The following is a 14,272-nucleotide window of genomic DNA, read 5'->3' as shown; positions in this document are numbered from 1 at the left end:
AGAAAAGCCTTTTCTGAGCTGTGGGTTGGAGTGGGTGTGTGTGCCAGGGCGAGAGAGTCATTCCTCTTCTTCATCCAAGGATGCTATTTATTGGAAATCCTGCACATCTTTTTGAAAAAATTGATTTCTCTCGAGTGGGAGGCAAAACCCTTTGGATGATAAAGAAGAAAGGGGGAAAACACATGCAAGATTGAAAGGGGCGCTTTGGAGAGAAAAGCTCGGTGGTCCCAACCTGTTCAGGCTGTGAAGGCCACGCCCTTCAATCCCGCGTGCCAGCAGTCCCTCCCCAAACCCCACGTACACGTCTCTCCCAGAGCCGCGGAGGCATTCTCACTCTCGCTCCACGTGCGAGTCCGGTTCCCCGTTGCCCTCGCTATTCTGATGGAAGAAGCATCAGCTCCGAGGTCTCCCTCGCTCGCACCGGTTCCGGCTGCCTTCTCCGCACCTGACTGAGCTGAGCTTGTGCACGCCACCTCCACGTGCCATCCCCGGCCGTTACCCGGTACCCAGTTTCCGTCCCTCCCCACCTCCAGCCCCGGCTCCTCCCACCGCGCCCGGGGCGCGCGCTCAGAAACCCGGCCACCTGGCCCGCCCGCTCCGCGCGCCGCCGCTTCCTGTGCCCCGCCCCTCTCCCGGCGGGGAGGCGGGGCCTGGGCGCGAGCGAGCGCGGCGGCGTGGCCAATGGGCGCCGGGCTTACTCTGGCCTCTCCCCCGCGCGGCCGCCAATCGCGGCGGGCGGTGGTGGTAATATTGTGGAGTGGAGTTTGGATGCCGCCGCGGCCGCGGGCTGGAGCGGCGCGGCGGCGGGGGCTGCCAGGGTATTTCGGGAAGGGGGTGTGAGGCGGCGGCGAAGGCGGCGGCTGCGTGTGGGAGGTGGCTGAGAGGGAGAGGGAGAGAAAGGACGGAAGAAAGAGGGCGGGAGTCCTCGGTGGAGGAGGCGGGACCGGCGGGGCTCTTCGCGGCGGCGGCGGGCGGCCGGGGAGGCGGCGCCGCCCCCTGCCCGCGCTCTCTTCAACGTAGCCGGCCACCTACCCGCCGGGCGCGGGTAGTGGCGGAACGGAGGCGACCGCCATGGCGTTCCTCAAACTCCGCGACCAGGTAGGTGAGGGGCGGCAGGGCGGGATCGCGCCACCGAGGAACCGGAGGAGGGTGTACCCGCGGCGTGGGCCGCCCGGGTGCCCGCTCGGCTCGGTGGCAGCGAGGGAAGAGTGTCCCGGGCCGGGAGCGGTGCGGGCCGTCCGCCTGTCAGTGCAGCCCCAGCTCCGAGAAACCCACGTGCCGCCGGGGGATCGCGGCCCCGGCCACAGGGGCGGGTTCGGCGCTCGCCGCCCTCGCGTCCGGCGCGCTGCCGGGTAGGCGCCTCCTCTTTCCTGCCAGGTGAGGCTCGGGCCTAACAGGTGGCTTTGCGGTGCTGAGTAGGAGCGGTGCTGGCGGCGGCCGTGTCCCGGGGTCACGACCTTGCTCTCGGGTTCGCCGCGTGGGGTGGTTCACGGTCCACCGCACTGTCTCTGCGGAGAGGTGGTGGCGGAAGAAAGCAAACCCACCAGTCCGGATTGATTCTGCTGGAGTCTAGTTGTTACCGTGCATATCCCCAGACTCTTTCTCTTGGCATATTCTGCACCATCTTGGTTTAGTTTTCTTGACTTAGGAAGAGCTTGTCAAAGAACACCTGAAGTGCTCAAAAGACTGACACTTGTGGGCTGGGAAAAATAACACTGTATCTACCAATGAAATCGCAACTATGTCTGAATGAACGCTTGTTACCCTTAAAAAGGTGGGAAGGTGAATCATAAGACTTTCAGGAGATGCAGACGCTCCCCAGTGTTAAACGTCTCTCCTAAGGAAAAGGGAAATTAACCAGTGGAATTCACAGAGTCGTGGGAACCTATTAATGCTAAGTACCTATTTTGCCATTGTTTTTCTGAATAGGAGATACGGAACAGATTTGAAGGGAAAGTTACTTGCATGGATTGAGAAACCATTCAGAAAGAGGACACAGGCTTAACAAAAAGATAGGGGAAAACTTAATATGTTTTATATACTTTTCTACCAATTAAAACGTAAGTTCTGCATCTAGCTAATGTTAATTTCTCATTTCAAAAGCGAATATTCTATTTAAGCTGAATGCTGGCTTTATCGTATCATTTTAGCTGATATTAACAATAGTTTATGATACTTTGAAAAACTGGTTGATAAATTTGTATTTCAAATTATGTGAATAACTTTACTGTTCAGCATGTTACATCAGTTACGCACAGTGTCTTTAAGCTGATTACAATTAAAATATAGTTTCATAATTGTGCTAGTTGCTTTTCAAAAGTGCTAACTAGCTACAGGTCGCTCGGTTACTGTATTAAATACAGTAAAGCCTCTCATTGCACAAAGTTCTGTCAGGGAAAAAAAACCTGTTAATAACAAGCAGCGTTCAAGCCCAAATCATCTAATTCTTACATAGCTAATACCATAAAACTCAAGATCTAGATTTTCAACTAATCTTTATTACTGTAGTAACACTTTGTACCTGCATATTTGTTCTAATCCTTCCTTCAGTTTTGGAAATGTATTTTGTGATTTGGTCATTGTGTGTATTAGGGATTTGGTAGGCTATTTATAAAAACCATGAATAAAAAATAAAAATCCATTTGCATCTTTGCATTAGAGTAACTAGAGTTTTGAAGCAGTCATAACACTGACTCAGTTTTATATAATATTTGTTAATACCCAGTGGTGATATTGATCTTTAAAATGTCGCCTGTAAACTTGAGAATGCTTGACTAAGTTAATGAGATGGCCTCGCTGGGGAAGACTTACTGTACTACTGAAAAATTGGCTCATCTGGTTCTTTTGAAAGACAAAAGCTGAAGAGTCTGTTTTGTCTAATATAAAGGGAATTGCACCTTTTCTTTAGAATCAGTTTATGTATTGATATGTCAAAAGACATTGGAAATGATGATAGAAAGGGAGTGGGATGCAACAGTTTAATGTTTTCCATTTGTATGAAAAGCACATTAGCCGGACAAAGTCGTTTTTGGAGGAAGGGTGAGAAGATCTGGATATGTACACAGGATTTTAAACATGGAAGGTAGTTGATATCACTTTTAACCTTGCAAAGAATAATAAAAAGAAGCTAGACATGAATGAGTAAGGATTTTCTTCAACATTGAAGTCTGAGAATAGTTCTACGTAAAGATATAAAATCAGAGGTGAGAGATGATACTATCAGTAAAGAGCTCACATCTACAAAAGCATGAGAATCTGAGTTTGGTTCCCAAAAACTCCATAAAAAACCTGGGCATGGGTTTGGGGATTTAGCTCAGTGGTAGAGCACTTGCCTAGCAAGCACAAGGCCCTGGGTTCGGTCCCCAGCTCCGAAAAAAAAAAAGAAAAGAAAAAAAAAAAAAAAAAACCTGGGCACAGTGGCACATGCTTGTAATCTCAGCGCTGGGGAGGTAGAGACAGGTAAATCCCTGGGCGTCTTAACCAGCCAGCCTAGTCTACTTACTTTTACTTGTGAAGAATGACACTGGAGATTGATTTCTGGCCTCCACTTGCACATGGGCACCCACAGGAACACAGACACATACATGAAAGATACACAGTGAAGACAGATATAAAATCATTAAGCAAATAAAGGAAATTGTCCTCATTCTGTAGTCAGAATATGACAGCATTTATTTTGTGGCAGCATGTAATTAAGGGGATAAGAAAGAATTATTGTATTACTTTCTGCCCATGAGTAGATGAAAATATTTTTTAAATTGTTAGTAAAATGAAACTTTGTTTTCTGTTGATAACAGTAGATGGGAACTTTTTTCCTGAATTACTTTAATTTGGCTTATATAACATTCATCCGTAACAGTGTTAGGATTTTTCTCTCCTGAGGTTATCACTGGCTATTTTTCTCCTTAGGTGATGAAAATTATTCATATATGGTTACATTTTAAATCATAAGCATTATGTTTTATTAAGGAAGGTTGCTGGTCTTTGTTTAGGTTTCCTATTTCAGAAGCTAAATAGCAACTGGCACTTGTATGTAGAAACTGATGGGGAGTGGTGGAGATCATGACCTTAGTGTCAGGCATGCTAGTCACTGCTCAGCCCTGAGCCTTTGTTGTGCAGGTGTGTCTAGTATTTCTGAAATTCTGTTTTCCTTTAGGATATCAGAAGTCCAGATTGTTAGGGAAAAATCTATTTATAGATGTTAGTATGTAACTACCAGTGACAACAGTAAATACTCAGGGTATAAAAGAGGACTAGTATGAAACTAGTGTGTAACGCTAATTCAGATGAGTTGGAGAAAAACTCCAAAAATGGTTCTCATATTAAACCGAGTGTTCTTTGACAACAAAGGACCACAGTGGTCATAAACCCCCAACCCCCTCCTCCCCAGTGTTTTGTGTGTGTGTGCATGTGTGCACGTGTGCATGTGTGCACGTGTGCATGTGTGCACGTGTGCATGTGTGCGTGTGTGCATGTGTGTTGTGTAGCCAGGGATTGGATCTAGGACTTCTTCCATGATAGGCAGGCACACCACCAACCTGGTCATAAACCTTTTTAAAAATTTAGAATTTGTATACCATAAGATTTACACTCTTAAAATAAGTGGGGTTGTTTTTTTTGTTTGTGGGTTTGTGTGTGTGTGTGTGTGTGTGTGTGTGTGTGTGTGTGTGTGTGTTTCACAAAACTGTAATCACCACTAACTCTAGAACATTTACCACTCCAAAAAACCACATGACCATTAGCAGTCATTTTCAGCTTTCTCTTGCTTTCTATGCCTGGTAATCAATATTCTACTTTTTATAAATTTACTTGTTCTGGATATTTAATTTAAATGGAATCATCTAGCATATGGCTCTTTATGTTTTTCATTTGATTCATTTTGCAAATACTTTGTAAATGTCTATTTACTTGTAAAGGTTTATTCATGTTGTATTAATCTGTTGGTCATAACTTTGTATGTCTTTGTATGTATAGGGTTCAAATCCAGGAACCAAGTGTCCATTATGCTAAGTAGACACTTGATCACTGAGCTACATTACTAACCCTCGTCATAAACTTTTGTAACATGCTTAAGAGTTTGCAAAAAAAAAAAGTTTAAAAATACTTATACCATTTTATTTGTACCTGAAGTTTACTTAACATTAGTGTTGAATAGTGTTTTTCTGTTTTTTTTCAGAATTTGTTTATAACTGGAGTTAAATTTTGTTTGCAGTAATACTAAAGGGTAGTGGGTTTTAATATTAGATTTTAAATTTTTTTCTACTTGTATTTGGTATGTAGGTTTCTTTCTTTTTAAAAAAGATTTATTCTTATATTTATGAGTACTGTTGCTGACTTCAGACACATCAGGAGAGGGCATCAGATCCCATTACAGATGGTTGTGAGCCACCATGTGGTTGCTGGGAATTGAACTCAGGACCTCTAGAAGAGCAGTCAGTGCTCTTAACCACTGAGCCATCTCTCCAGCCTGGTATGTAGGTTTCTTAAAATACTGTTTGTCCCCCATGTAAAAATTGGACCCCTATTAGGTACCTGATTATGAGATATAATTAAAAATATTATACAATACATAATGGTTAGGTCAGTGGTTGGTTTCAGCCCTGGCTATCCTAGAACTTGCTGTGTTGGCCTCAAACTCACAGAGATCTTCCTTTACAGACATCCCCTGAGTAAAGGAATGAAAGATGCGCATTACTATATACTTCAATGTTGGGTGGGGGCAGTTTGTGACAGGGTTTCTCTGTATCCCTGGCTATCCTAGAACCTGGTTTGTAGACCAGGGTGGCCCTGAACTGTGTGTGAACTGTGTGTGGTTACAATGGATGAATTTTTAAAGAATGGATTTAAAAATCTACATAAAAATTTATAGCAAACTTATTTTGTATGGTACAAGTTCTTGCTTGCTCAAGGATCTACTAAGAACTGAGCATGATTAGGGTTTTCTTGAGTAGGGGAAAAAGAAGAGATAATATTTGTGCAGTAGTTTGACTAAGAAGAACCCCTCGAGCTCAATAGATTTGAATACTTAGTTACCGGGGAGTGGAACTGTTTGAAAGTTACAGGGATTTGGAGGTGTGGTCTTGTTGGAATAGGTGTGGCCTTGGAGGATCTGTGTCACTGAGGGTAGGCTTTGACTTTGAAAAGCCCATGCCAGTTCCAATCAATCTTTCTGCCTGTGGATCAAGTTGTAGCTCTGAACTGCTACTCCAGTGGCACGCTCCCACCATGATGATCATGATTTCAGAGGTAAGCCTCTGAGATCGTAAGCACGCATCCAGTTAAATGCTTTCTTTTATATAGGAGTTGCCTTGGTCATGGTATCTCTTTTTCAGCAATAGAACAGTGACTAAAACTTTGAGATACCTTATAATTATGTTTACAAAATGCATGAAATGCTGAAGAACACTGATGCTCGTATGTTCAGGTACTCTGTATTAGAGTTCTCTTTGTTTTGTTAACAGGACAGAAGAAAGAGACACAATCTCTGCCCTTAAGGGTAATATTAGCTAAAAGAGGGGAAAGGCTACATAAGTACCCTTTATGTGAGTTACTTCAAGAGCAAAATGTATAAAGTTGAAGGAAAACAGATTATATTAAGTGAAATGTAATGGACAATTGAAAATTAAAAGCTCATTTTTATCAGTGGCTTTTGAATAACATGTCATTCATGTAATACCTATCATGTTCCGTAAAAGATGGTAACATGTTTCAGAATTCAGAAAGCATCAGATTATAGTCAGAAACTCTTGGGGAAAGTGAACTATTTTAGGTTCACCAAAAGTATATGTCAGTGTCAGAAACAAATAGTTGTGCTTGAAAATGTCAAGAGAAAAATGAGGTGGTAGGCCAGGAAAGAAGATGCTAGGATAACGAGGAGACAGTCTTGCTAAGTGTAGTTGTAAAGGATGGCCAAGGTAACAGTGACCGTGTTATGGTAAGTATTTGGCTGAGAATTTCGATATGGATAGCATAGCTGAGCCTCAAATAAAATCAAATTTCAGCAAGAGTGTACATGTGTGTATGCGCATAGATTTTGGACTTTACTAGGTCTTGGAATGGTTTGGGACACCTAGCATTTAATCACTACGTTTTAAGTTTTAATAGGAATGGGCATGGTGCCTGTAATACCAGCACTTGGACAGTGGAAGCAAGTTTTAGAAGGGCATATTACAAAAGGAAGAGGTGTAGACATCCAAGACCAGTTAAGTAGTTGGTGCTATAATTTCGAGAATGTACATAAAATATTTTTCACAAACAGAATTTTAAATATGAAAGCAGAAATAGAATGGGAGTGAGAACATTTTTTCATTTTGATATTCTCATTAGCATGTGTTGTACAGATTAATACATCTTGTTGTGACATTTTTCATACATGCATATAAAGAGCACTTTCACGATTTCAACTTCTCCATCGCTGTCCATCGTATCCCAGCTGGATACCCTGCTGATCCCCTTGCTTTACTCATGTACTTAAATATCTTTCTTGGATTTCTTTTCCCCCATCTAGATTCTACATATAAGAAAAAACATGGTATTAATTTTTCTGAGTTTGACTTATTTTACATAGCATGATGTTCTCCATTTCCTTCTAAAATGTAGCTATTGTGGATAGTGCTGTGATAAACATGAATATCTCTCCTGTGTGCTGACTCTAATTCCTTTGAATGTATACTTGGAAAGAATATGTTGGAAAGTAAATTATATGTTAACTATTTTTGAGTAACCTCCATATTGATTTGCTGGATTAATTTACTTTCATATCAGTGGTTTACAGTAGTGTCCTTCTCCCACATATTGGCCAGGTTTTTATTGTTTTCTTTGTTGTTGTTTTTCTTTATGATAGCCATTCTGACTGCATAAGATGAAATTTTACTATAGATTTGACTTCTCTTCCCAGGTGACAAAGATGTAGTTGAATCAATTTAAACTTAAACCCCATCTAGCTTATGAATGAATGAGACTCGAACTATGATTATTTTATTTGATTTTGGACAGTTACCAGGGACTAACGTTTAATCTAATTTTCCAACTGCTGGCCTGGTTACCTCCCTCCCAATACTTGCTGTTTCTCCTGGCCATGTGCTCATGGTCACCTCCTCCCATGGTGGCTTCCTCCTCTCTCTGCTTCATCCTCCACCCTTTGTCCTCTGCAAACCCTAGACAGGTGACTCAAAACCCACCAACCTCTAATCCCTCCAGTAGTTGGCTATAGCCATTTTTATTTAGTCAATAGTTTTAAATTAAGGAGCAAGGTTTGTACAACAAAAGCTGGTAAATGTTAGAATTCACTCTTAGGCAACTAGACTTTGGGAACAGACAAAAACTCAACACAGAGATGTTGACCATTTTTTTTCCACTTACATATTGGCCATTTGTGCTTCTTTGGAAACTGTTTTGTTCATTTGCACATTTATCAACTGTGTGTGTGTGTGTGTGTGTGTGTGTGCGCGCGCACGCGTGTCTGTGCGCGCGTGCACAGACACACGCGCGTGTTTCTGGATATTAACCACCTATTAGGTAAATTGCTTGGGCGAGATTTTTCCTCTTGTATAGACTGTCTCTTTATTCTGGTAATGCTTTCATTTAAAAAAATATTTGTCACCAGTATTCCTGGTGATATTTCAGAAACCAGAATTGGATCCTCTGGGACTGGAATTAGAGATGGTAACGAGCCTTTATGTGGGTGCTGGGAATCGAACCTGGGTCCTCTGCAAAAGCAGCAAATGCTGTTAACCACTGAGCTATCTTTCCAACATTTCCCCTTTAGAGAGGGTTTCTTTAATTTAGGTCAGGGGTTCTCAACTTGTAGGTTGTGACCCATTTTGAGAGTTGAGTGACCTTTTCACAGGGGTCACTTAAGATCATTGGAAAACAGGGGCTGGAGAGATGGCTCAGTGGTTAAGAGCACTGACTGTTCTTCCAGAGGTCCTGAGTTCAATTCCCAGCAACCACATGGTGGCTCACAACCATCTGTAATGGGGATCTGATCCCCTTTTCTGGCGTGTCTGAAGACAGCTACAGTGTACTCACATACATGAAGTAAATAAATAAAATCTTTAAAAAAAAAGATCATTGGAAAACACTTAGGTTAATATTTATAACAGTAGCAAAATTACAGTTCTGAAGTAACAATTAAAATAATGTTATGGTTGGGGGTCATCACAGCATGAGGAACTGAGTTAAAGGAGTAGAGAGGTTGAGAAGCGATGTGACAGGTAAGCCTTGCTGTTGTGGAGCTTAGTAAACCAGGTGGCTTTGAACCTCCTCTGCCTCCTAAGAGCTGGGACTAAAGATCTGTGTCACTGTCTGTTATACTCATTTCTTTTGCTGTGCACAAGCTTTTTAATTTCATGTAATCCCATTTACCAATTCTTGCTATTACTTCTTGAGCTAGAAAGTTGTTTCCAATGCTTCTTTCTTGAAATTGTTTTCTTCTAGTAGTTTCAGATCTTAAACTAAGGTCTTTGGTACAGTATACACAAAGTAACAGATGGGGTCTAGTTGCAGCTTTACATATATTGATACTGTTTCTTAGTATCATTTATCAAGAGTCTTCCTTTTTGCTAATGTATGTTTTGGCCCCAGTGTTGAGAATCTCATGGTGTTAAGTTATATAGGTTTATATCTGTGTCTTTTCTTCTTGTCAGTTGGCTTCTGTGTGCTTCTGTGAAGCCTGCTGTCTTTTGATGGTCACTTTGCAGTGTAATTTGTTGTCATTACTTTGGTTATTTGTATTTCCATATGAGTTTTTTGATTAAAAAAAAAATCCTGAAGGATTTTGTTAGAATTTTGATGGGGATTGCATTAAATCTGTAGATGTCTTGGTGATCATGGGGTCATGGTGAGTCTTTTCATCTTCTGTTGACTCATTCTCTTCATTGTTTATACTTTTCATCGTAGAGATCCAGTGAAGTATTATTTTGTTAGTGGTGGTGCTTTGATTTCAGGCTATTATGAAAGAGGTTTTTCCCTGAGTTTTCTCTCAACATATTCATTATTGATGGATATGAAGTACATTTCCCAGGTGACTACCAGTTTTAGTGTATTGATTTTATATTCTGCTATTTTGCTAAAAGTTCTCTCAGATCTTGAGTTTTCTGGTGAAGAATTTGGCATCTTTTAAGTATAGAAACATGTCACCTGCAAATGTGGATGATTTGATTTACCTTTTAACGTTTATATCATTTTTATTCCTTTTGGGGTGCTTTGTTTTTTTGATTTTGAGTCTTGTTATGTACTCCTGGCTGGCCTGGAACTCCCTACCTAGACCAATCTTAGATTTGAAGAGACCCACCTGTCTCTGCTTTCAGAGTGCAGGGAGAGGAGAGTCCTGGCTCATTCGTGATGCTTTTACTTTTCCCTATCAATAGCAAGTTGGCTGTAGAATTTTTGTAAATAACCTTAATATTTTGAGGTACTTTATATTAATGATGATTAATTAATAGTGATTAATTAATAGTGATCTTTGTATTACTAGTTTCTAACAGTCTTTTATGAACAGACATGAATTTTTCAAAGGCCTTTTAGGTTTCTTCTAAGATCACTGATTTCCCCCACCCACCCAACTATGTGTTTGTTAATGTTACATTTATTGATTTGTGTATGTTGAACTATTCTTACATTCCTGAAAACAGATTTGATCATAGTCTCTTAGTGTGTTTTTGTTTAGTCTGCAAATATTTTAATGTGACTTGTTTGTTTGTTTGTTTGTTTGATCAAGGAAGTTGGTTTGTAGTTGGTGGTTCTTACTGTTCTCTCATCTCTGCTGGAATAGTAGATAAGCTTGTGTGCTCCTTCCCTGTCTGTTTTATGGAGCAGATTAAGGAGCACTGATGTTCTTTAAGGATCTGGTAGAGTACAGCCATGATTCCATCTGGTCATATGATTTTTCCTTGTTGAGATTTTCTTTTACTACTTTTGTAATACTGCTTGCTGTTGATCTTTGAGGATTTTGTTGTTTTTAATACCTTCTTGAGTCAATTCTGGCAATTTATTCTAAAAATTTCAAATTACTGGAACACAAGATATCAAAATATTCCTACTAATGGTTCTCTATATCTCACTGGTATTCTTTTCAAAAGCTTTTTTTGGGGGGGTCTTCCTTTTATTAATTCGGGTTATCTATTTTTGCTTATATAAGGGTTTGCTAATCTTGTTTAACTTTTCAAAGAGTGAGCCTTTTGTTTTTTTTTGTTTTGTTTTGTTTTGTTTTTTTGTTTTGTTTTGTTTTTTTTTTCGGAGCTGGGGACCGAACCCAGGGCCTTGCGCTTCCTAGGTAAGCGCTCTACCACTGAGCTAAATCCCCAGCCCCGAGCCTTTTGTTTTTATTGGTCCTTTTTATTGTTACTTTAGTCTCCATTTTATTTCTCTTCTCCGTGATTTTCTTTCTGATTGTGGTTTTGTTTCTCCCAGACTATAATAAATCATTAGGTTATTCTTTCGAGGTGTTTGGGTTTTTGATATATGTACCCATAGCTATAAATCTCCCCTTGACATCACTTTGCCACATCTCAACTGCCTTAATGCATTTTCATTTTTATTGGTTGTAGGACATTTTTAACGCCTCTCAATTTCTTTAAAATTTCCAGGTTCATTTTCTATGTGTTTGTATATTTTCTTAGTTCTACTAGGTATTGAAAGTACTTCAGTATTTTTGTATTTGCTAAAACTTGTTTTATACATCCTAAAATGTAATCTGTTTTGGAGAAAGTGTCCTGGACTGCCAAGAGCAGCATGTATTCTGTGACTCTTGGGTGGGGTGTTCGAGAGATGCCGTGAGGTCCTTAGAACATGGTATAGTTTAACTCATAGCTTTCTTTGTTGCTTTTTATTTTTGTCTAGATAATCTGCCATGAGAGAGGAGTATTAAAGTCACATCTTGTAATATGTAGACAAGTAGTGTTTGTGTGATGAAATTGAGTGCAAAATTTTACATATTTACAGTCATAGCTTGACAAGGAGTTGGCTAACACTCAGTGATTATCTTGCTTTTAATTTTGGTTGATAGTCTGCTTCTTAATATACAAGTATAACCTATTCCTGCTTACTCTTGGGTTCTCTGTTTGCTTGAGATTCATGTACTGGTAAGGTGATTTTCTTGCACACAGTTGGCTTTTGTGTTTTAAACCAAACATATATGTGTTAGGCCAACCCTGTTTATATGTTTTAATTGAAAGATAAAACCTTGCCTCTAGGGCTATTAAAGGCATATACAGACTTTTCTCTTAATCACCTTAGAGGTTTGCTGGTATATTGAGTTTGAGTCTTTACTTGTTCTCATTTGTTTATTTGTTCTCCTAGTGAAGTTTTCTTTTCTCGTGAGCATTAGTGATTGGCTTCCTCTTTGTGTCGTATTGCCAGAAGTGTACACTGCGACTTGGCAGCCATCAGTTGCTTTGCTTTATGCTCATTGTAGGCTTTTTTTTTTTTTTTTTAAATTCCTCCTCCAGTTTTCAAAGGTAATTTTGCTAGATACAGAAATTGTGGCAATTACTTTCAGGATGTGAAATACATTAGTGCATTTCCTAGCCTTTAGGATTTCTATTGAGCATTTTGTTAATTTTGATAGGTAATAAAGAACGGAACTTCTGCCTCGAAGCTTTCAGGATCCTTTCTTTTGAACTCTGGGCATTAACTGTAAAATGATATGGGAAGATTTCTGGTCACTTCTGTTAGGGATTCTAAATGTGTCATATAGTTGGATGTTTCTCTTTCTTTCGACTTTGAGAGTTTTTTGCTATAATTTCTCCTCTCTCCCTTTCCTTTCTTTGGGGATAAAATCTAGCTATGTAGCCCAGGCTGGTGTAGAACTCACTGTGGTGATCCTCGTGCCTCAGACTCCCAAGTGCTGGGAATGTAGGCATGTACCATCACCTCAGCTTTATAGCTTCCCTCTATACCAACGACTTATATTCTTGATATATTCTAAGATCTTGGAGATCTTAGAAGTTGTGGTGATGATACACTCCCTACCTGTTGCTGTCTGAATGTATTCCCAATGTATTTCATTGAGTATGCTCTTTGATTTACTGAGCTTTTCATTACGAGGGGCTCCCACACCCCAACTCCATATGTCTTTGCTGAATTATTCGGGTTGCTGAATTTCTTGTCCAAGTCCCAAATTGACTTTTTTATATTATTTGTTTATTTGAATCATGTTGAGGTCATTGATCATTTTAAAAATTAGATTTTTAAAAATTAGATTTTAAAAAGCACACGCAAGCTTGTGTAGTGTTGGTACGTGCCCCCAACATCTAGCCATGTCCATAGTTTTGAATTTGGTTATTGAAGACGTATCCCATTTTGGAGGGACTCTGATGTCCTTCCTTTTTCATGTTGTTTTGCTGCTGTGGTTGTGCAGTTACTGGGATGTATATCTCTAGGTTTCTATGTGACTGTCTTAGTGAGGAACCTTTTCTCGAAGACTCAATTCCCAGTACTTTTCAGAGGAGAAAGCAGCAATACCCAAGCAAACCGAATATAGAAATATAATAAAACATAATTAAAGACTGCTATATCACTGTTAACCATAGAAAAAGGGCAATGTGGAATAAGCTATGAAATTAAAACCATGAAGTCAGAGTTAATAAAAGAATGAAAGAGAGGAAGTAAAGAAAAAAAGGCAAAAAGAGCAAGAGATAAAAATTTGATTACAAAGTTTAAAAAAAAAAAAACCAAAACCCAAGGTAAACATATTAGATGGGAGGAAGAAGATGCTGGAGAGGTAACACAGAGTGATGGATCAGCCTAGCACTCTCTGGGGTTTAATCTCCAGTACTGTTAAAACAGCAATAATACATAATAAAACAGAGGGATTTGTTTTAAAATTTAAAAAGTACTGAAAGTAGTATAAAGAGAGAAGGTAAAAGAAAACTAGAAAAGGATTCTTTCTAGCTTCTATAGAGACTGCAATCTGCCAGGTCTGGAGGGAGCAGTTAGTGGTCGTTCTCCTCTTTCTCACCGTACTGGTTGGTGCTGTGTGCAGGTCCTCCAGATCAGCCCCTGTGGTTCATTGCTAACGACTGGATCTTAGTTAGATGTTCCCTTCTGTGCTGGCTTAAACGAGCTTTGAGACCCATGGGGCGGCTCCCAAGTTGATGTGCCTGTGGGTGATAAATATCCAAACTGAGGGATCTCTCCAAGTGCATGTGAGAGTGAGGGACACAGTACTGAGATCCACTCTGGAGAGAACTTAGTTATCCCATCAGTCTCAGTGTACAATGGTGACTTCTCAAGCATGGTTATCACTTGTTTCCTTCTAGACACTGAAACT

General features: G+C 40.3%; 1 protein-coding gene across 9 annotated transcripts in view; it reads left to right on the top strand.

The window, feature by feature from the left end:
- Positions 1–752: 752 nt before the first annotated feature.
- Positions 753–14,272, top strand: part of Ankrd28 (ankyrin repeat domain 28) — a 132,144-nt gene continuing 118,624 nt past the window's right edge. For 5 of the 9 annotated variants that reach the window (XR_015639401.1, XR_015639398.1, XR_015639397.1 and 2 more), the window contains exon 1: positions 753–1,098. Coding sequence is in view for 1 of the 9 variants with exons in the window: in NM_001427331.1 (NP_001414260.1) it covers positions 1,072–1,098 (27 nt within the window). In the remaining 8 variants the exon portion in view is untranslated. 9 annotated transcript variants of the gene reach the window in all.

Source organism: Rattus norvegicus, chromosome 16 (assembly GCF_021556685.1).
Source record: "Rattus norvegicus strain SHRSP/BbbUtx chromosome 16, alternate assembly SHRSP_T2T, whole genome shotgun sequence".
Taxonomy (NCBI): Eukaryota; Metazoa; Chordata; class Mammalia; order Rodentia; family Muridae; genus Rattus; species Rattus norvegicus.
Note: the sequence above shows the minus strand (reverse complement) of the source record. Positions and strands in the feature narration are given on the sequence as shown.